At 42.5% G+C, this 22,168-nt stretch overlaps 1 protein-coding gene across 4 annotated transcripts in view; it reads right to left on the minus strand.

The window, feature by feature from the left end:
* Positions 1 to 22,168, minus strand: part of PEX14 (peroxisomal biogenesis factor 14) — a 158,038-nt gene that overhangs the window by 102,698 nt on the left and 33,172 nt on the right. For all 4 annotated transcript variants that reach the window (XM_073316932.2, XM_073316933.2, XM_073316931.2 and 1 more), the window contains one exon: positions 892 to 976. In XM_073316932.2, coding sequence (XP_073173033.2) covers positions 892 to 976 — 85 coding nt within the window. The remainder of the gene's footprint in view (positions 1 to 891; positions 977 to 22,168) is intronic.

The raw sequence follows: 22,168 nt of genomic DNA on the forward strand, positions 1-22,168 counted from the left end.
ACTGTAATATTCACAACGCTAATGTAAAAATGGGTCCCCATTCCCCATAATTTTGGAGTTTGCACTTACACCGCCCCCACCAGCACTTAAACTACCCTTTCTAACTCTGTAAAGCATGAAATTCACTCAGGGCATGAGCCTCTTTATTACGTAAGTCCCACACTGAGGACTTAAGGATGTGGAGGGTTCTTGGCTGGGCAATCTGCACTGGAATAAACTTCACCTGAAATGTGCTGGTAAATTCCTAAATTGTTGTCTTAAAACTTCAGAACATCAAAAGAAAAAACATAGTTAGTTCCTTTATAAACAGAAGGGAAAACTATTATCAGGCTGTGGCCAAAGCAGGTTCCATTGGCTTGAGACAATATCGGATTTGTCAGGATCTGTCCTGCTCCTGCTATAGAAAGAGTCATACATGGTCAGTAATTTGCCATTTCAGGCTGAAAGTCGGGCTGACCCCAAGCTTGACCTTAACCTGACCTTGTTTACTCTTACCATGTCTCTCTTCCTTCATTCTTTTCTCTGGCTCTCTTCTAAAGCAGTTGACCTTTTAACTACAGCTGGTCATTTTAAAGCCAATGTCATTAAGGAGTTAGAATTGACCATCTAGCCTGTAACTCTAAACTGCCTAGTTTCTGAAGACCTCTACTGGTAGTTAACCCCAAAATTCCCATAACTCATTCTACAATGCTGTGTCTGGTGCCAATATTACCTCTGACTTGCCGGGAGGAAAATGAAGCTGCCTTGACTCCACACTAAAAATTTCCTGGGACAAGAGAGCTTTTTCCCCTCAATACCTAATTTTCCACAGCAATAACTCCTGGCCTACATCCCACCCCTAAACCCCCTCATTAATACTAAGAAAAGAGAATGAGACTGATGAATCTGTACCTTTCTTCTTGAGAAATGCTCTTCTGGTTGCGAGCGGACTTTGGCGGACCCGGGAGTTCTGTAGAAACTTCACTGCTGTTGCAATCTGATTAGGGTGAGAAGATTGGAGAAACAGAAGAGTGAAAAGCTCTGAGTTAAGAACATTCAAAATTCTGATTCTAAATAAATTCTGAACTACAACACCAGGCATCAAATCCAGCATCAGATGTTGATGGGCTGGACCAGACCCTGGATCTGACTTTGGGGAATCTTTGGATCCAGATCAGAATTTGTGGCTCAGGCTCATCTCTAATCAGATAGTACAGTATTAATATTTTGACTTAGAGAAGTTTTTCCTTGAACATCTTTTACCAAGCTGAAACACTGCTTAGTGTGAAACAAACGCCATTAGGATACCTGAGCCTGTTATTAGCAGGTGAGAGGTTATTTTCCTTGTTCTGGATCACACTAACCTACCAAAGACATAGAGATTAAGTTTTATTTTCTGAGTGACCCAACTGGGCAGGCAGATAAGTGGTTATATTTATGCTCTGCTGTGGTAGAAGCTATATACAGCTTTGGTCTAAGAACTTTGACTTCATTATGCTCTAGAAGATGAACCTTTAAGTGACTTAGGACTTAAAGGCCCATATTTCCACAGAGTGTAAGGACTGGGATGACATTTTTTGCACACACACAATGATTGCAGTCCCTTAAAGTGCCAGTGAAAGGTGCTGGATTCCTCTCTATGTACATTGTGTATATAACAGGGAAAGTCTCCACACACCCCTGCCCTCAGGCCTGTTCTGGAGGAATCACCATTAAGGATATGAGGGGAGTTGACTCGCCATAGCCCATTCAATCCTTTGTCTCTGCTGATATTATCTACAAGGAGGCCAATTTTGCACGAGTTGAGATAGTGCTTTTGATGCAGTGCGCAGAGTTGAGACCCACCAACTCATTTCACAGAGTCTGCTGAGCAGCCACCACATTGTGACTACTATGGGTTATACCACACAGCACTAAGGGAAAAGCTCCATATTCCAATATTAATCCGCTCAGCCATCCAGTCCTATACATGGTATACCCTGCTGCACTGTGGAAAACCATCTGATCTGCCGCTATAAAAGTCTTCTGCTTTGGATGTGGCACAGAAGGGGATAACCTACTTGAAGTTGACTTAGAAGACAGACACATCCATATTGAGGTGAGAGATTGCTCCCTCCCTGCACTTTGATGAAGCTGATCTTCCATGTACAAGGAAGAAGAGTGTGGTTTTCACCCCAAATGGTGGCATCTGCATTCCCTATAAGCTGTACTGAGTACAAGAGGAGGAGTAAGAGGATTTGCAGGTCTCAAGAAGTGCAAGCTACAATGCAGCTTCTAGAGTTAAGATTTAAAGTTGTTTTAAAAAAATTTCATGACTGAAAAAAAAAAACCCAGCATCACTATTGAAATGAACAAGTTTCACCTTGGTTTTGAATCCAGCCCTTGGAATATGCATTTCTGGTCAGAGAGCAAAGTTCTGATGGGTTTAATGGCACTTTCAATGTACTCCTCAGTGCATTCCATCAATGTGTTTTTTTTTTTTAAATTGCATCTCTTATTTCTTTAAATACATTAATCAGGCTAGTGTAGGCAAAACGGATCCATTGGACAATGCAATAAACATGAATTATCATCTATCCAACATGCATAATGGCTTAAAAATACATAATAGCAGGTGTAGTTTAAATGATTAGTTATTACACCTGTGGTGGGTCTGATTCAATTGGGGAAAATCATCTTTAATAGGTTAAAAGGTTTAGATCACTAGGCTTCCCTTAAAGTGGCTGTAGAGAGGGTATGATGGAATACGCTGTCATTACTAATTCATTTAAGAAAAACGTGGGGGATACAGCAAAGAACAGCATAAACGAGCGAATCCAATTTAAACATCAGGTAAAGCAGAAAACACCTTTTAAAAAAGCATGATAAATGAATTTGGAAGGGAGATGAAATTGACATCTTTATTTTAACGGGAATTTGACAAAGTCCCGGCACACTTCAAAGTTAGGGGGGAGGGGAACTCTTGGATTTTTTAGTTTACATTCAATAATTTCAAGTCATAAAATAATACAGCAGAACACCCCACATAAAGTACATTTTGGTCTCGTTTATGTGCCGCTTGATCTGTCCCTTGGAAATGCTGGCGACAGGCAAATCACGCATTTAAATGGCTCTGATATCACTACGCCCAATGCAGAAATATAAAGCACCCAAACTAATAACTTTAGGATAATGTGCTGAATAAGAAAGATGCCCAAATAAGCAGACACATAGATGTGCGAACATATCAAAACCACTTTCCTTCTTATGTTAATTACTTGTTTCTTTGGGAACTCTTCCACATTCCCCTCCTGCTTCTAGTGAGCTAGTAAATCAGACACAAAGGACTTGTCGGAACCAGAATGTGGAAAGCTCTTGGATTCATACATTAATATTAATCAGTTTATATAAAAAAATTAATCTAAAACAAAACATTTTCCCTTCTGTTATTTTCTTAAGTATATCCATTTTTAATGTTCTATTGATTGCAGCCATTTATTGGGAGATATTTTTGTTTTGCAAAATGTAAACATTTCAACAAAAACATTAAAAATAATAAACCTCCACATTAAAGAACTAAATTATTCAAACTACCTCCTGTATCATTTTCCTCTGACGTCTTTTTACAAAGGTCTTGATTTTAAAACAATGAGACAAAAATAACACCTAAAAATAAAACAAGCAACAACAAACTTTACAAAAACAAAGTCCTTAACTATTACATCCCATCTCCAAAATGTCTCCTGAGCCTATGTTTCTCTAGTTTAGAAGTTTGTGCTTGCCTTTAGAGAAGAGATATATTTTTCTCTTATCCTCAACTGAATCTCCTTCATTTTCCTCATTTATCTTGTGTATAAAATGTTCATATGAAACAATTCTGGCCATGATAACATGCCCATTTTTTACAAGAAGGGACAAGAGCGCTTTCCTACTTTCTAAGGATCATTCTGTTTGAACGAACAAGAACAACTGCAGTCCGTTAAAAAAAAAAAAAGACTTTTCAGTCCCATGCATAGGTGAAAAACTATACAGCAAATAGAATTCTGACTCAGCTGGAAACATATTGTTCCATACTATTTCTGTAACATTTGTAACACTTGACCAAAATTTTCTAATATTAGGACATTGCCAAATAGTGTGCATAATCATATTACCAACTCCGATTCTCAGACTGCCAGCACACAGTGGCCAGCAGACCACATTTAACCGGCAGATCTCTGTCCTTTATTTTTCTTAACGAAAAATAGTGTATTCAGTTGTTAAAAGTGAATTAACATCATAAACCTGCTATCCCACCAGCCTTTTTTCTGCAATGGAATCATACGCAGACATACTTTTGATCAGAAATAGTGTGGGGGAACACTGCAGCAGATATTGGGCTATCGTTTCATTTTCTAATTAGAAGATGAACGTGACGATTCATGGGATATATTTGTGCCCACCCAAATTACATAAAATCAGGCAAATATTCCACCTCAATGTCATAGATGAAACATGGAGACAAGAACTTTACTGCAGATGTTGCGGGAGTGCAGCAAGCTTGAGAAATTCCGGGCTAAGGCACTGCACTTTGACATTGGTCCAAAGTCCCGCGCCCACACCCCCAATTTCCCTCTCCTCTGGTGTTGGAGAGGAAGATGAAGTCAGCCCTCTTTACTATTATGCTCACAGCAACAGGGTTTTTACATAAGGAACCCAAGCTGCTTTATCAGCTGCTGGCATGTGAAAAATAAAACACATGGTTCAGAAGATGATTCAGGGGCAAGCAACCTCTTCCCCACCCCCTTCCAAAAATCATCCCACACACTCACAGCTATGCAGGACTTGAAAACAGAGATGAAGATGGAAAACAAAATAAAGTGCCACTGGGGGAGCAATGAGTGAGACATTTATTAGATCCCCTCATATTGGGAATCCTCTGTAGGTTATTACTGAATCGTATTTGTTCACAGAGCAAGACTTCAGGATGACTTGGGAACTAAAGGTTGGGTCTGAGATTATACATCGTGAGGGGAGGTCTGTCTCTGAACAGCTTTGTGTCTGTTTAAATGCAACCTGCCTTTTCATTGAGCAACGGAGGCACAGGCCATGAACTATGCCCAGATAGTTTACATTACATGTGCGGAAGGCAATCAACACTGGCAATATATATGACGTATGTAAAAGTATTGGGAGTTATTTTTTAAAGTGTATTAAAAATAATATGGCAGTATTAACAAAAGCTAACCTTATTTTAGCCAGAGCAGAAGGCCACGGCTGCAGGGCAAATGGAACTGATCAATACACAGCCTACTGCAATACCCCCTCTCCCCCCAGTGAGAGGCTGCAGGTTTGCAAGGCTCAGAAGATTAAATTGTCTGTGAAAGGTTTCTGTACTCCTACTCCAAAGGAGACACCCAGAATCCTGTTAACAAGCATCAGGCTAAAGCCAGCTCACATTGTAACAAGGGCTGACTTAAAAGCCTGGCACCGTGAGCAACAAGAAAACCCCTTCAAACAGAAATGCTGCATTTTAGTAAGAAATCAGTGCTCTGTCAGGACTAACTTGACAAATATGGTCATCGGTGACACAAGGAAATAGTTGCAAAGCAGCTGTTAATCAGCGAAACACATTGTAGAACGCTGATGCTAGCACTCATGAAAAAATGCAAGGGGCTAATTACGAAGCCATATATCTCACTAAAGAGGCAATGTTCCTTGAGATTCCAGGCAGAGCTCTCTAGAGTCAGGGTCCTGGGACACCACACACAGAGCTCTCTCTAATCCAAGCTTTCAGTTCCCAAGTCAAACCCCACCTTTTCTTAACGCAGGGTTCAGGGTCCCAGGACCCCCAATTTCACAAAAAGTACTTGTTCTTTCTAAGCAGAATATCTGGAGGTCACTAATGAGAGAGACATGGCTCTAAGGCTCCGAATGTACATTTCCCTGGTACACAGAGCTTTCTTTCTGGCCCCCAACCAGGACGGGACCCCCACTGCATGCTGCAGAAACACGTATTAAAAGACAGCTCCCAAAAGTTAACAGGCAAGAAAAACCTACATGAACTTTATTTTACAGTCCTAGGAAGTCAAATTTAATAGCTCTCACTCAAAATATAGAGAGAGGAATGTATGAAATAGAAAGCAAGAGTCCCAGGATCCAGAACCCGAAGGAATGAAGGTAGAAAAAAAAAACAAGCTCAGTATGAGATTTAAATCAGGGATCCTGAACTGAGAGAGCAAAACAGTAATGACAGAGGAAGAAGGTTCAATAAAAATCTAAAATCAGAAGTCTCAGGGATCCAGAAACTCAGTCTAGAAAGAGTTCTATGAATTAAATCTAACTCAAGAATGACAAGATGACAACACCCAGGAGAAAAGTAAAAAATATTATATGCCACAGACTGCCTAGCATTCAGTAATACTGGAAAGAGCAAGGCACTCTGAAATCAGATTCAAGGTTGGGCATGGAAAGATGGGGATGGGTTTCCATTCAACACTCAGAGTAAAACCACCAGGATGGCACCAGAGGCATAACCTTGGGACAGACAGAGTTGCAAGAGCTGTGTAAGCACAGAGCCAGTACTCCCCCTAGCTGAGACCTGGGGGAGGCACAGGATCTGAGCGGCTGGGTTCACCAACGAACGCAGCCCAAATTAAGTGTTTTCACTCAGTGGAAATGAAATGTTTTGCAAGATGAAACAGAAAGAAAATTGAGGTTTTAGGTAATTACTAGTTGGCATTTACATATCACAGGCTGGTTCAACACCTATTCATTTTCCCCTTTTATTTTCAATTTTTTAAAATTGCTAATTAAAATGAACATATGACAGGGATGGGGGGAAAAAATTACTCTTCCTCCTTTTCTCTGGGACGACAAAATCCAGATCTACTTTAAATACATTTATCTATAATTATCACACACAAAAAAGCCCTGCTTAATTTACATTAAGATGGTGACAGAAAAAAAATCAATAAAAGCCAGAAAAAACCAAGCTAAGGCGCCTTCATCTCACCTTGCTGTGCCTAGTTAATACCAAAGGCAGGAGACTTCCTCCACTGAGCTGAGACTCCTGGCACTCCCTTAGCACAATGGAATGAGTTAAAAGGAAGAAGTTGCAAAATCCCAAGCGTTCGTTCACTGCTATCCTATTCTCATTGATTTGAATCAAAATCTTGTAGTTATCTACCCATGTTTTGTGGGACACCTTCTCCCTTCACTTACTTTTCTTCCTCTTATTTTTTCAGTATTCTCATATCCACAGAAATAAGACCACACAAACACCCCCATTCTTAGCTCCTTCGTTTCAGGAGCCATTTCACATTTCCTCCAGCTGATTATAGGGGCCTGATTTTTCCACCCCCTCTGCTCAGGTATAACCAGCCTTCACAAAACCTCACCATTGTCTAAGAGCCTTCTCCTCTGCAACCTTCCTCTCTCTCTCTGCGCTGTGGACTCTCCATCTAGTTTTGAATCTCATCTCAAAATACCTTCTCCCTCACATATACCTCTTAATTTTTCTCCCCTTCAGCTTTTTAAATGTTAACCTTGTAACTTTTTTATTTAACTCCACAAAGCATTCCAGGATACAGTTTGTATGAAAAATGCAATAAAAAATAAAGTTTTATTGTATCATATATTAAGGACATAAAACATCCCTGATAGCAGCCTACAGGAGCTGACATGATAGACTAATATATTTTAAGGTCTATTGTGTAAATATGTATTTAGGGAATTCTAAAGCATGGTATTATTGACCCAAGTCTCTCTTAAAACACATTGATATATGAAGTAAAAGCCCTTATGAAAAGTAGCGACTTCGTCTGCGCAGTAGCCACCTTTCAAAATGAAATATGTCTGTCATCTTAAATTTTTTTGGCTCTGGTTAAAACATGATGGACAGCTTGCCAAAATTTCACTCTTAAAAGAACAAAGCTGATATTAAGTATTATACATTTGCAATAAATAAACACCAGAAAACTACACATACTTTAAAAGAAACACAAGCCTTAAAACAGCCAGACTCTACAGAGATACATACATATATGTACACATGTACACTCGCACACATCACACACACAAGGAAGAATGTGTATTTTTTTATCTCAGAAAGGAGGATGAGACATTGCAGTCCCCAGTTCAACTCAAAATAAATTGTTACCCTCAAGTAATAAATGCCTGAAAAAACAATTTATAAAGAAATCTCTAATAAAACCTGTAATTATAGCTATATTAACAAATGCTTCTATAAAATTCAAGCCAATAAGCTGCATACACCTTTATTCCTGGAGTGCACCGTCAGAGGGTTTTTTGGAGGGGACAGTAAAGAATTGTATTTCCTCCCATTCCCAGAAGAAAAATACGCATACTAAATAAATAAGTTTCTAAAAGCCTCTTTTTTTCTCATTTGTTTGCCTTTGGAAACCTTCCTACAATTGTTGATGCTACCACCAAAGGAGATTTTAGAATGGGGGGTGGGGGGTGGAGGAGAAGAGATGACATTTGCCATTTGCTTGGCTTTGAAACCAACTGTCAGGAAATTATTTGAAGTCCTGTTTACAGAAATAACTGCAGTAACCTCAGTGCTGAAAGTGCTGGATCATTATGGATATACATGGATCAGCAGGTCAGTGCCCCAGGGAAGTGGGTGAAGGGTCTGGCCTCAAAATATAGATGATGCCAGCACGCCAAGGGCAAGTAAGGGAACTGATCCAATGGGATAGGTGCTAGATGATGAGGCAAGGTGAGGAATTTTGATTTCTTGACTTCCATAGGCTCCCATTTTATAACTCTTCAGGGTAGCATCCCAGTTATGTATTAGCTCCCTTTAAATCTATCCTTTGTAAAGGAAGCTTAGAGAGCACTGAAGTTCTGTGCTGTAAAATTAATGAAGGTGTCAAGCTGTTGCACTGAATCACTCCAAAGGAATGTAATGACTCAGTGTCCAAGATGCTCACTACAGGAGAACCGTGAGCTCACCCTGTTGTCTCCAGGACTAAAAATATGCAGAATATAATAATCAGAGTTAGCTGATGGCAACACCCCCAGCCCCCTCACCCCACCCCACTGACATTCTGAAAAATCTCAGTCCTGACAGCTTTTGAAGGATTGTTCCTTTTACCCTAACTACAGTATCTTCAAATCTGCTAGGATAAAATAATAACTGTCTCATCCTTTTAAGCACAGGACAAACAGGAATTGGTAGATCTCCATTCACATGCAATTACACTGTAGGATGACTGAGGAGGGGGAGATGGGAGGCTTGTTTCCTGGCTAATGACAATATCCAAGCATTAAAATTTTAATTGAATGTTAGACTCTGGAAGGCTCATCACCCAAGAGAGATGCACCAGAACAGGGTCATTGTTCAGACCAACTTGGCTTCCTGTGATTCCACAGGCAAGAGGCTGGCTAACCAAAGTGCATAAATGATTCAGACTCCCTTGCAGAAGGCCCAATGTGTGTCCCATGTGTGGAGGTTGCTACCAAAGATGTAAGCAAGGGAAATGAATCTTGTGCACTGGAGAATCAGCACGCCACAGTTTCTTGAACTTCCTGTATAGAGAACTGCTTGATGGACCTTCCACTACTTGGGCAATGCATGGTGAAAACTGGAAACTGTGTTTTCCTTGTCATGACAGGAACCATGTGACTGGGGCTGAAATAGGGGTTTGTGGTTGGGATTCTTACACCTAATGGTTAATTTAGCCCTCACACACTTGTACCTTGGCCTGTACCTCAAAAACTTCAAACATGAGTGCATACGAGCACAGTTGGTTGGGGAGGGAGAAGGGAGCCAGGCCTGCTAGAAGAAACTGGCAAACAAAAGGTCTGATATTGGAAATGGTTGAGAAGCTGGAAATACAGACAAGTACACAATAAATCATGCAAGCCACAGCAACTGGGAAGTGGCAGAGAGAGAGGAAGGATATAGAACATTTAAGCAAATGATAATTTTACATAAACATCTTTAGATTGTCAGCTCTTTGAGACAAGGACTGTCTTTTTGTTCTTTGTTTGTACAGTGCCCAATGGGGTCCTCGTCTAGGACTGAGGCTCGCAGTTGCTACTGCACTACAAAATAACATGATGAAGCAGCCTATGCAGTTTGTAACTGTTGTTAATTGTTGCTTTAGGATAGCAACTTAGTATGGGTCAGAAAAACTGACTGGCAAGGGTTGGATGGTCCCGGGCAGGGGGTGGGGGAGGTGTTAGAGGCATACAGTTTTATTAGTTCAAATTCAGCTACGTCACTCGTCTTTGTCCAGTTTCCAACAGAGAAGACACCCACATCACAAAAATTCTCCTTCAAAAGTGGAAACCTATGTGAGCAGTTTCAGAAGAGAGTGAATGAATATGGAGACTGAACTTCATTTTCAACTCCTAGGATGCTCACAATGCAAGGGCAAGTGTGGGGAAAGCTTACACAGCTGCTGTCCATGTTATAAATATTCCAAGAACAAAGAGAAGTTTTCATTTTCCGATGGGGTCATTTTGGCAACTTTCAGAGATCTCATATTTACTATTTAAAGAAACAAAGCAGATAGGTGCAATGATATATTCAAGATAAGGCTCAACCAATACAGCAGCATATATGCACAAGGAATTCACACACCTTGTCTCCTGCCTTCTCCACCTAAAACCTCTCAGCAAATTCCCACAGTCCAAGATCAAGTTCAAATGTCCAAAAGGATTAATACCACAGAAAACTATCCTGAAGAAATCCTGCCCCTGCACAGTTTCAATGCAGAAATCTTCATCTAAACCAGGGACACTGTGAGTGAGGCACGGAAGCTACAAAACAACATTGCTTATTCCTTAAACCTTGGAGCAGTCAGCATATGTCAAGGATTATTACAATTAAACTTTTTACCTACTAAAAAATTAATAAACAATTACCCGCCTCAGGAAAAAAAACCCACCAGCCTTTACCTACAAAATGCTGCAGAGAGCATTAGCACCCACCCTGAATGTTCAGTCCATACTACTGCAAAGCATTAGCACCAACTCAATGATTGGTCCATGCCGCAGCAGAGCACTGGCACAATACTGAATGCCTGGGTCCACGCCACTGCAAAAGCATCAGCCCAATATTCAGTGCCTGGTCCAGAACAGCAATCTAACTTTTTCCCATCTTTAGAACAAAAGGAAGATGGTTTGATCTTTTCTACTTTCCTGGCCTTAGTACATTAATAGGTTCCTTATAGACTTTCCTGATTATCTAGGGGTACCAAGGTGTGTTTGTACAAAAAGGCTTCCAATTTTCCTTTAAAAAACAAAACAAAACAAAAAAACTCCATATATTTCTTCTTAAACAGACCAGTGCTACTTAGTGTCCTCCCCAGCCCAAATCAATGGTAACCCAATTGGAATGCCTTCAAGCTCTGTCTGAGAACTAGTGGAGAGATCAACGCTTTTTATCTAAAGGATTATGGATTGCTAGTTGACCACATAACACACCCAACTGGCCATTTTAAAATACCGCAAAGGGCACGATGCCTCACTCAATTTTGAGAAAGCACTGCAAAGATTTCCCCCTTTCATGCTGTGGTCCTTTGCCTGCCTGCCTGCCATTTTCCATGCTTTAAACATACAAAGATTTATTAACCTTTACAGTAAAAACAAATAAAATAATGATGAAGCAAGAACGCAGTGAGGTAAGGGCTACAGCTAGCACCATTTATCTGCGGAAATCCAATTAGCGCTCAAGTGGCAGAGATACCTGGAAAAGTGCTTGCAATCGAATCAAAAAATGATACAAAAACATTAACCTGATGGCTAAAAACTCCACATTTAAGCAACTAAAGTAATAAAGGCGCTTTTATAGAGTATTTTCTATATTTCATTAGGTCCCAAATGGACGAGGAGCCCTAGAGATGCATTTCCTGGGCTTTGGGAACCTCAAACTAAATAACCCACTTTTTTGTTTTAAAACAAAAAAGGGAACAACATTTCTTTGTAAGAATGACAGGATTAAAGCTGCTTCTCTGCAATAGCAACATGAGCAATGAATGCAAACACAGGAAGCACTGGGGCATACACAAGCCCTTTTTGGTCCATATGCATATTCATTCGGTACCCACTCCAGGTTCGCACAGAACAAGGTTGGGGTGACTCTGCCATCCAAGAGTGTCTTCTCCACTGTAGTGTTCTGGCAGAGCACAGAATGCAGGTCCCTCACATCATCCCATGAACATTACAAGCTGGGCAAACTGGCCCAGGTGATATGAGTTGCTAGGCACAGCATAGTTCTTAGCAGGACAGGTGTCCATAGCAAAACTGATCCTTTTGTTGGTAGTCTCAGGAGACAGAGTGAGGACTGAATAAACTCAGACAGAACAGACCCCAAGAGATGGTGCCCTCCAGATTAGTCAAGTCTTGTTAGCAGGAGTGTGAGCAGGGAAGCCCGCAGTGCAACAGTCCATGCTGCACTTGATCTGAGGTACTTCAATTACTTATGCTATCACTGCCTCTTTCTACCAGCATTAAGAGAGGTCAGAGAAGTGTTAAATGCCCCCATCATCAAGGGACCACTAAACCTCTATGGGAACAACCTGCACCGTCTTTAAAAACACGTCAGATGAGATAGCACTTCAAAAGTTTGATGTCCCCACATTTGGCAGAGTCTTCCCTGAAATTTGCTAGTATTAAATGTTATGGTTGTTTCCAGTATCAATTCATGAATCCTGTCCTTGAGCTTTACACTGACTATACACCTGGGGCACATTGCATTAAATGCAAAATACAATGCTCTGAAATGTAAGTGATGATCATCCATGGAAGTCATTCCAGGATGGATAAGTTCTCTCAAACGCAACAGCCTTTCCTGAAGTGCATCCATCAACAGAACCCCACAAAATCACAGAAACTAGAGAAGGAAAAGACCTAACAGGCCATCCACTCCACCCCCTGATAGTGGGGGATTGCTCCCTACAGTTTATTTTTAATGCTTTGTCTAGTCTACTTTTAACAACATCACGCCTCCACCATCCTCCTAAGGAGACTATGTCATAGCCTAATACAGGGGTTCTCAAACTGGGGATCAGGACCCCTCAGGGGGTCGTGAGGTTATTACATGGGGGGTCACGAGCTGTCAGCCTCCACCCGACACCCCGCTTTGCCTGCAGCATTTATAATGGTGTTAAATATATTAAAAAGTGTTTTTAATGTATAAGGGGCTCAGAGGCTTGCTGTGTGAAATGGGTCACCAGTACAGAAGTCTGAGAACCCCTGACCTAATACATTACACTAGTGGTGGGCAACCTGCAGGCCACACACCGCCTGTCAGGGTAATCCGCTGGCAGGCCGTGAAACAGTTTGTTTACATTTGCACGGCCGCCCGCAGCTCCCAGTGGCTCCAGTTCGTCGTTCCCAGCCAATGGGAGCTGTGGGAAGCAGCACAGGCCGCAGGGACGTGCTGGCCGCCGCTTCCTCCAGCTCCCATTGGCCGGGAACAGCAAACAGCGGCCAACGGGAGCTGTGGGCGGCTGTGCAAAAGTAAACAAACTATCTCACGGCCCGCCAGCAGATTACCCTGACGGGCCGCAGGTTGCCCACCACTGCATTACACAGTCAGGAAGTTTTATTGACACTAACCCTAAATTTCCATTTCTTAATTTCACCACAGTACTCTGAGACTTCAGAATGTGATATGAACACATTTAGTTGTAAATATCTGGAAATAGTTATTTCCGCCTCTTACTGTTCTACTCAGCAGTTACACAGACTGATATATACTGGACTGAACATCCCTATGTGTGGTATTCTCTTTCTGCAGAGTATTAATTAATTAGCTTTTGGATGTCTAGAAGCAGAGCCAGCCTTCAGAGAGCACATTCTTGTGTATTTTTATCCCTTGTGTACCAGTTTATGAGGAGGAATATGATACTGGTTTGTACTCTGAAAATCTAAAAAGTTTAAATTAAAAAAAAACCACCCCACCACCATTCCAAACAGATTGAACACAGCAACATTCATACTTTCTCTTGTACCATCAGATGGGCACTGTGTAAGAACCTCAGTAGATACAGAGACCTTCTATACCAGTTTGGAGTATAAAGTTAACTTTTATTATTCTATGTTTGCATATTGCCACAAATGTGTAAATGTTTTAATAAATATTATTATTATTAACAACAACCACCACCACCACCCACTAGCCTGGAGGGGGTGTGGAAGAGAGAAATATAAGTGGGAGAAAGAGGATAACAGGGGAGAGAAGAAAACAAGCTTTCTGGAACATGTCTGGAAACCAGAAAGCTGAAAGAGAAATCATTAGCAACTCCATAGTGCATTTACAGTGATACAGTGCGGATCAATTCATTTAACGCTGCCCTGTACATTTACAGAAAAGTACCTTTGATATAATAAAGGCTCATAAACACGCAGAAATTGGGTTAGACCTGTTTCAAATTCCTGCCAAACAATGGTTCAGAAAAATGAAGCTCTATTTTAATTAGCTGGACTCACGAGTGATTTGATAACAGCAGATGCTGTCTGGATGCTTTCAGCTTGATGGGCTCCACATACATGAACTTAAGAGTAGGTTTGATGCAATTAGGTCTTTCTCACTGCTCCAACATGTGTCAGGCTCAGGAATCACTGGCTGTGTGTACCTACATCTTGGTATATTTGGAGAGTTAAACTTATCTGGAGGAGAATGAGAAGAGTGACCATTCTAGGTTACACAGAGAGATAAAGGTTTTTTGCGAGACCCACTTCCATAGGCTATGTCTACACCTGAAGCTGGGGTGTGATGCTTAGTTCAAGTAGACATACTCCTGCCAGCTTTCATTCAACTAGTGCACTAAAAACACTAGTATACCCACAGAAGCATGGGCTAGCCACCCTGAGTAAAAACCTGCCTACTCAAGCTGGGCATCACAACCCCAGCTTCAAGGGTAGACCTAGCCTATGTTTCAGCAGTTCTAAGGCAAAGGAAGGGGAAAGGCCACACAGCAAATTGCGAACAGTGTCTGAGCACAGCCAGACGTGATTCTGGATCTAACGAATAAGGATCTACTGATCCAAGCTGGTTCTTGGCATGTAGACTTTATAACCATACCCAATCCCAGACCAACAAAACTCTGCCCTCTTAACTGTGGTTTCAACTCACGCCATCCTCTGTGAAAGCAAGAGATACTCCTTAGCAACACCTTGCATTACTGGAGGGGTTTCTAATGTCTACTCTAGTCAGTAAGGCAACAACTTCTTCCCAGCATTGTTCCTTGTACCTTCTTCTTGACAGTTAACATTGACTGTGCTCAGAAGCATTCAGACATTTTGATATCTTGGTAAGCCCCAGCCCCTGTAAGCTGATCTAAATGCCTCACTCAATAGCCATAATGTGCAGGCTTCTGCCAAAGGACATGTGCAATGAAGGAGCCATTTCAAAGCATCAGGGATAACACTAATAGGAAGCCTTGATTTGTTAATTATCTGTCAGTTGTCACAACTGGGCTGTAAGGAGTGGGAAAACTTTCTGCACAGCTCTATCCTTCCCTAAATGCTGAATTAGGCTGTCAAAACCTTCATCCCATTGCAAGAGGCTGAGAGGAAGGAATGCTGAGCTATCCTCTCCTCCTATTCCTCCCACTCCCAGCAGGAGACGCTGCTCTAGACATCCACCCTCCCACCACTTCTCCCGAAGCAGACAAGCCATACACAGAACGACCTCCACACCATCACCACTGTGCCCAGCTCAGGCAAGGGACATTGATAAGCCTGAGCACCGTAAATCAGGGATGAAATTCCAGTGTCAGGAGAGCAAGCAAGAGCCATTTATTCTGCCAAGAGCCCGAAAGATGCTGCCTGCTTCTGAATCAGCATTTCAGGGCAAGGTTTTGGAAGGCAGGAAGCTTGGCTCCCAGGAAAGTAGACAGACAGAGATACACAGATAGATACATAGCCAGATAGATAGATAAAGGGGTGGGGTAGTGGCGGGATTCCCTCCCTTCTTACATCTCTGCCCCATGTAATCCCCTAAGCAGGGGACAAAGGGTCCAGGCTGTGAAATGGGATAAAGCATGCGATACCCCCATGGAGACAAAGCCAGCAAAGCGGAAAGCAGGCTTTGACACAGCATTAGGATTTGCTATAAATGCTTCTGCCTCTTAAATCCAGCCAAACGTGACCAGTAAACCGTGCAAGCCTTGGGAGATCCCCAATCCCTCCTCCTCCCTGAAGACTTCATCCAGCGTAGCTCCCCACCCAGTCTTTCCTCAGTAGTCCCAACAGTACTTAACATCTACTGTAATTTGAAGCACGCTTTGCTTTGAGCATCTTCCGCCAAGGAGTCCCTTTAACATAAAAGCACTATTGTCTCCCTTTTTCAGAGAGGGAAACACAAGCACAGACAGTGACTCATCCAAGCAAGTCAGGGACATAGCTGGAATTAGAACTCAGGCCTCCTGAATCCCAGTCTCCCACTCTCACCACTAGACCAAGGGTGGGCAAACTTTTTGGCCCGAGGGCCACATCTGGGTATGGAACTTGTATGGCGGGCCATTAATGCTCACAAAATTGGGGGTTGGAGGGCAGGAGGGCTCCAGCTGGGGGTGCAGGTTATGGAGTGGGGCTGGGGATGAGGGGTTGGGGGTGCAGGAGGGTGCTCCAGGCTGGGACTGAGGGGTTCAAAGGGTGGGAGGGGGATCAGGGCTGGGGCAGGGGGTTGGGGCATGGGAGGGGTTCGGGGGGGGGGGGGCAGGCTCCAGGTGGCGCTTACCTCAAGCAGCTCCCAGAAAGAGCGGCATGTCCCAGCTCCAGCTCCTACGTGGAGGCATGGCCAGGCACCTTTGCGCGCTGCACTGTGCACAGCCACCGCCCCTGCAGCTTCTATTGGCTGCAGTTCCTGGCCAATAGGAGCTGCAGGGGCAGTGCATGGAGCCCTCTGGCTGCCCCTACAGGTAGGAGACAGAGAGGGGACATACCCCTGCTTCTGGGAGCTGTGTGGAGTGGGGCAAGGCCCCGACCCTGCTCCCTGGCTGGAGTGCCAGAGCAGGGCAAGCACCAGACCCCGCTTCCTGGCAGGAGCTCGAAGGCCAGATTAAAATGTCTGGAGGGCCGGTTGTGGCCCGGGCCATAGTTTGCATACCACTGCACTAGACCAATGCTGACTTCCTGCACAGACAGCCCCTCTAGTCCCCAGTGTGGGACCCACCTAGAAATCTGCCTGGAGTGAAGCAACTGGATGAGCAGATGCACCTCAGGAGAGGGCTGCAGAGCTGGTCCCTGGAGGGGAAAATGCTCTATGTACACTGGAGTTTTCAACAAGAGGAGAAAAGGCATAATACACAGAGCATCTGTTTGGATCTTCCACACCCAGACCTACACAAGAGTTTAGGAGCCACCTCCCAGCTGGTTCTGGGGGCCTCAGGGCGTCCCACAAAGATCCTTCCGTGCAGTGACGTAGATATAAGGGTGCAGAGATGATAAATAGGACAAACACCCAGAGGAATCACCAACAGTACAACCAGAGGAGTAATGCGGGATCGTTAGCTCCCAACTCTTTTTCTGGGCAGGGTCTGTCTCTCCAACAGGATTTGCCTCCCAATCTCCTTGGCCTTAATAACATCACCCTTCCAGTCACAGGGTGCAACCTGCATTGTACGCAAGCGCACACATACACACACATACAGGTTCAGCTCTCTGTTAAAAGAAATGAATAAAGAGGAATTCAATAAGAAATTCTGCCAAAGCGTGAGTTCCAGAATCTGGTTTTGCAGCATTCTTGCCCACAGCCCGCAGTTCTGGGTGCCTCCTTACACTTCCCCATCTGCATAGCCTATTTCAGATTCAGATTTCTCACACCTATAATTACAGCTGCCCTGTGCCAGGCTCCTTTAATTAACGAACATCTTGTCTCCCTTTAGAATCAGACTAAGCAATTTTTTTTTATTAGCACCCATCACCTTGATATCTAAGCTAAGGGGGATATCTCATACCACTCTGTGAGGAGTACCGCAGGGTGCAAATGGCCTCCAAAGCAACCGCTTGCATGCTCCCCTGTAGAGAAGGCAAGGAGAACTAGGATCTGAACCCAGGGGAGTTGCAGTGAGGGGCTGATGCAACACCTTTCAAACTTAATTACACCCAGAGAAATGACACAACTTAGTCCTGAGGAAAATGCCTGGCATGAGAACCTTGGTGTGCTAGTCAGATGCTGCTACAGTGATGAGGATGCTTCAGTCCAAACAGGAGGGCAAAAGCAAGAACAAAGAGAAGCATGCACACAGCCAGTATGCTGGAGACGGGGCAGCCTTATGACCTGCAGGAGGGCATGACTGGGCAGAGTGGTCTTCCCTGGTACATCTGCCAAAGAATGGAAGTTGGGCTGGCCAGTGAATTATGGGTCCATGCGGAGCCCCAGAAGAGCAGGATCCCCATTTCATTACTTGTACTTAAGGCTGGCTCTCAACTTGGGCCTATCTCCCAGGAGAACAGGAGATCGGATTCCAGATGTCCTCCACCCAGCTCTTCTCCCCACCATCGCAAACATAGGCCCTGTCTCCTGTCCCGCACAATGCCATTGGAATGGAGAGCCCTGAAACTTCCTCTCAACTCCCTGGCTGCAGCAGCTTCTTTAACCGTTGTTGGTGTTTTGTTTTTAGACACAACTCTCTCTTTTCTTCAAAGTTGTTGCACCTGATTTTCAGACAAATTGCAAATTAGTTGCCATGGAGAGAGAGCAGAATTCAGGATACAGGTTGGATTTTTCAAGTCAGTGGGATTTGAGTAGGGGAGAGGAAGGAGCAGATGAGATGGCGAACATCCTGGGATTTCTCAGGACAGGCGGTCATCTAGCTGCACAGCGCGACTTCCCCAGAGAGTTTTCTCAAGGGGAAACCAGCCATCGATCTTGGGACACACAACTTCCAGGACCGTTCCTTATCTCAGAACAGCCTCTGCTGCGAATTCCTGCATGCGCTTTAATGTTTAAATTATTAAATGCATTAATGTATTTACATTATTCAAGTCTTATGTGCATTTTTCTAAGATAATTTATGTATAAGAGTTTGAATGTCCATGACTGTTAATGTCTACAACCCTTCCTGTTCATTATTGATTCTGGAAGGGAAAAAAAAGTCAGTGTTTTAATGCCTTATTTTTAATGTATTAAGAGTCTGAATAAGTGCATTCTCTTTTTTCTTTTGTAATTTCATAATTTAAGTAGTGCATTTATTAAACTGACACAGTATGAATTGTGGTGAAGTCTGGCACAGGTCCATGCTGCCAACGCAGTTCGACCGACCATCACGCTACTCTGCAAATCAAGTACAAGTTCGGCTCCTCTTGTGGCAGCTTTTACTCCCTACCTGAAATCAGAGGAGGAAGGGAGGGAATGAAGGAATCTTTTTAAAATGAATTTTCTTTGCTTTTGATAGGGTTTCCTCTAATTCCTACACAGATCTTTTTATTTTATTTTTTTTAAGTAGATGAAAGCTTCCTTATCCAGTTTAGATATGTCTCTATTGTAATACAGACCTGATTTTCGCTAGATATAAGTAACAGATGTGGATGTGCCCTGTGCATGGATAGAGGAGCTACTTACATTTCTATAGCGCCTTCCAACCCAAGCAGGGCCAAAGCTTTTCACAAATATAAACTGAATGTTACTGTTTGTTGTTTCCACGGGTAATTCTGCACATCATAAGAAGTTTTATTTCTAAAAACCTCAAGTTTTAAACGGATATAAAAATTATACACAGGGGTCACGTTATCCACTGCTGAAGCGCAGCTACTTCTGGAGCAGAACGCAGCATCTGTTTAACAGTGCATGGCCATAACACACGAGAGTTTAGGACATGCAGGCTACAATATCCAAACGAAAAGGCAAGGAATTCAGATCAGCAGAATATAATGGTTCTGCTAGATATATCCACCTGCCTCTACATACAAATGAAATCGGTATAGATATGAATATATAAATTGTACCTTAGTTGTTTACAGACAAAACTGCTGCTTTGAAAGTCCAGTTTTTATTGCCCCACAAACTCTCTGCCAGCTGCATTTAAATGGAACAATACTGACACCCAATGGTTTGTTAGCTTAACCTCTGGACACACATTCCCTGTGGATAGCCGCAGGGATGAATCCAGGGGGCACCATTTCCTATACCAATATGGTAGCCTCAACTCAAATCACCTATCAAACTGCTAATCAAGACGCTGAACTGCTGAGAGCGCGACTCACTGTACTTTGGCACCATATGTAATTATGCATGTGTGACTAAGCTACCCAGTATATTCTGCATAATTACAGCTTGCCTGGCACAGTTGCCAGCACAAGCATGAACACACACGCACACATAATGTATGCACAATATTGTGCCTATGGACTTGGGAAAAGAGAGAGAGAAAGTTGCTGGCTGCTGTTTTAAGAGCTGACTCTGCCATTTCTAAGGTTAAGTTTGTGGGGTTTTTTTGCTACTCATTACCATTCTTTAACTGTTACAATTTATATCAGCATATAATGTTAAATAATTACAGGGAGCGGAGCTCACTCTAGTGAGGATATAAACGCGCTGTGGGATTCTACAGATTTAAACAAATAACACTCACAGCAGGGGGTGAGCAGATGAATTAGCATTAATATCCTGCCTGGGAGATCCCAGTGCAGTGCTACTGCTTAAATACAGATCTCTTCCGTAACAGGCAACATGACAGCTACTAGCAATACAGTCCATTGCATTTACCAGTCAATATAACAACGGCAGCTAAAAGAATGCCCTTGTAACAATCCATACCAAAGCCAGCTAAAATAAATAACTTCCCTTTAACAGTCTATATAGCAGCCAACTACATTAAAACCTTCCCTTTTAAAGTATATACAATAGTCAGCTAAATGGAAGAATTGGCATGCTTCTTTGCAGCCTCAGAAGAGAAGCCGAGCATCGAATGGGCTATGGAGACTGAACTCCCCTATCATCCCTATAGGGGTCCCTTCCATACCAAAGTGGGGGGAAGCTTGCAATGCCACTCTCATGCAGCATCTGTCCTACAAGCAGAAGGTTTTGGTTTCTGGAGCTATCAATTTGTTAAATTTCAGAAGGATTAAGTTCCCTTTTCTCAAAAATAAAACAAAACAAAACAAGCAAGAGAAATTCTTCTTCTGATCAGAACAATCAGATGAGCACAACTTTCCCTCTGATAGGGGTCTATGCATCCAAACTTCCTGATATTAGCAGCAGCCCCTTTTTTCGGTTTCTAATGGCTGTTTTGCCATTAAACCGAGAGATGCTCCATCTCAATCTAAAAGGAGACACCAACCACAAACTATTTCTTTAAAGTTAGCCACTAATTTGTCACTTTCTAATACACTGTGACAGGCTGGTAAGTGCCCCTAGGGCTACGTCACAGTTCTTTGTGTTGTGACAGGAGCTGCAACAGATCACAACATGAGCAGTGCACACAGTGGTTGTAAAGGGTGGGGGCCTGAAAACTATGGGGAAATCCATAACCACAAGTGGATTACATCAGAAATGTGCCGTTTTCACACAAAGGGCCTGATTCTGAGCTCACAAACCTGAGCCCACTGATTTGATAGAGTGGCTCTAGATTTACACTGAGTTAAAGTTCAGAATCATGCATGCAGAATTTAACAAATAAAAATGCATTTCTATTGTTTACAATTAGAAAGTACTGCAGATAAAAACAACAACAATTCATATTGAATTTATAATATATGAGCTGCTGTACAAATAGTAATGAATCACTAGAAAATAAGAGATTTCTAGATATCTTTTTTGGTTTTCCCTATTGCTATGGAATTCTGCCATGGACCTACCCTCAAGTTTGCTGGCTTCCTAGAAAGGAAATACTAGAATTTTGTTAGAAATAAGAAAGAAAAGCAGGAATGGCATGTATTCCTTAAAATTCTACAAATGAAAAACATCTGTCTGCTTTCCTTTTCAGAAACCTGTTCCTTTGGGCATATATTAAAAAACACAAAACAGGGGCCCTACAACCCCCACCAGATGTTTAGCACCTGGGGGCTTTTCAAGTAATTGATCCAGACAATATTTTTCAGGTAACAGAACAAAATGGATCCCTACATATTTTTATATTGCCAATACATGCAATTTTCAGCTCTTTAGAGAAAGTTCAGTTACAATCACTTTTAAAATCTTCCAAAAGAACCATGAACACACACACCACCTCAAACTCCAGTAATAGTGGTTTGAAGCTTTAACAGTATTTTGCAAAATGACAGTTAGTAAAACAACAAACATGCA

Source organism: Lepidochelys kempii, chromosome 18 (genome assembly GCF_965140285.1).
Source record: "Lepidochelys kempii isolate rLepKem1 chromosome 18, rLepKem1.hap1, whole genome shotgun sequence".
NCBI classification, from domain to species: Eukaryota; Metazoa; Chordata; order Testudines; family Cheloniidae; genus Lepidochelys; species Lepidochelys kempii.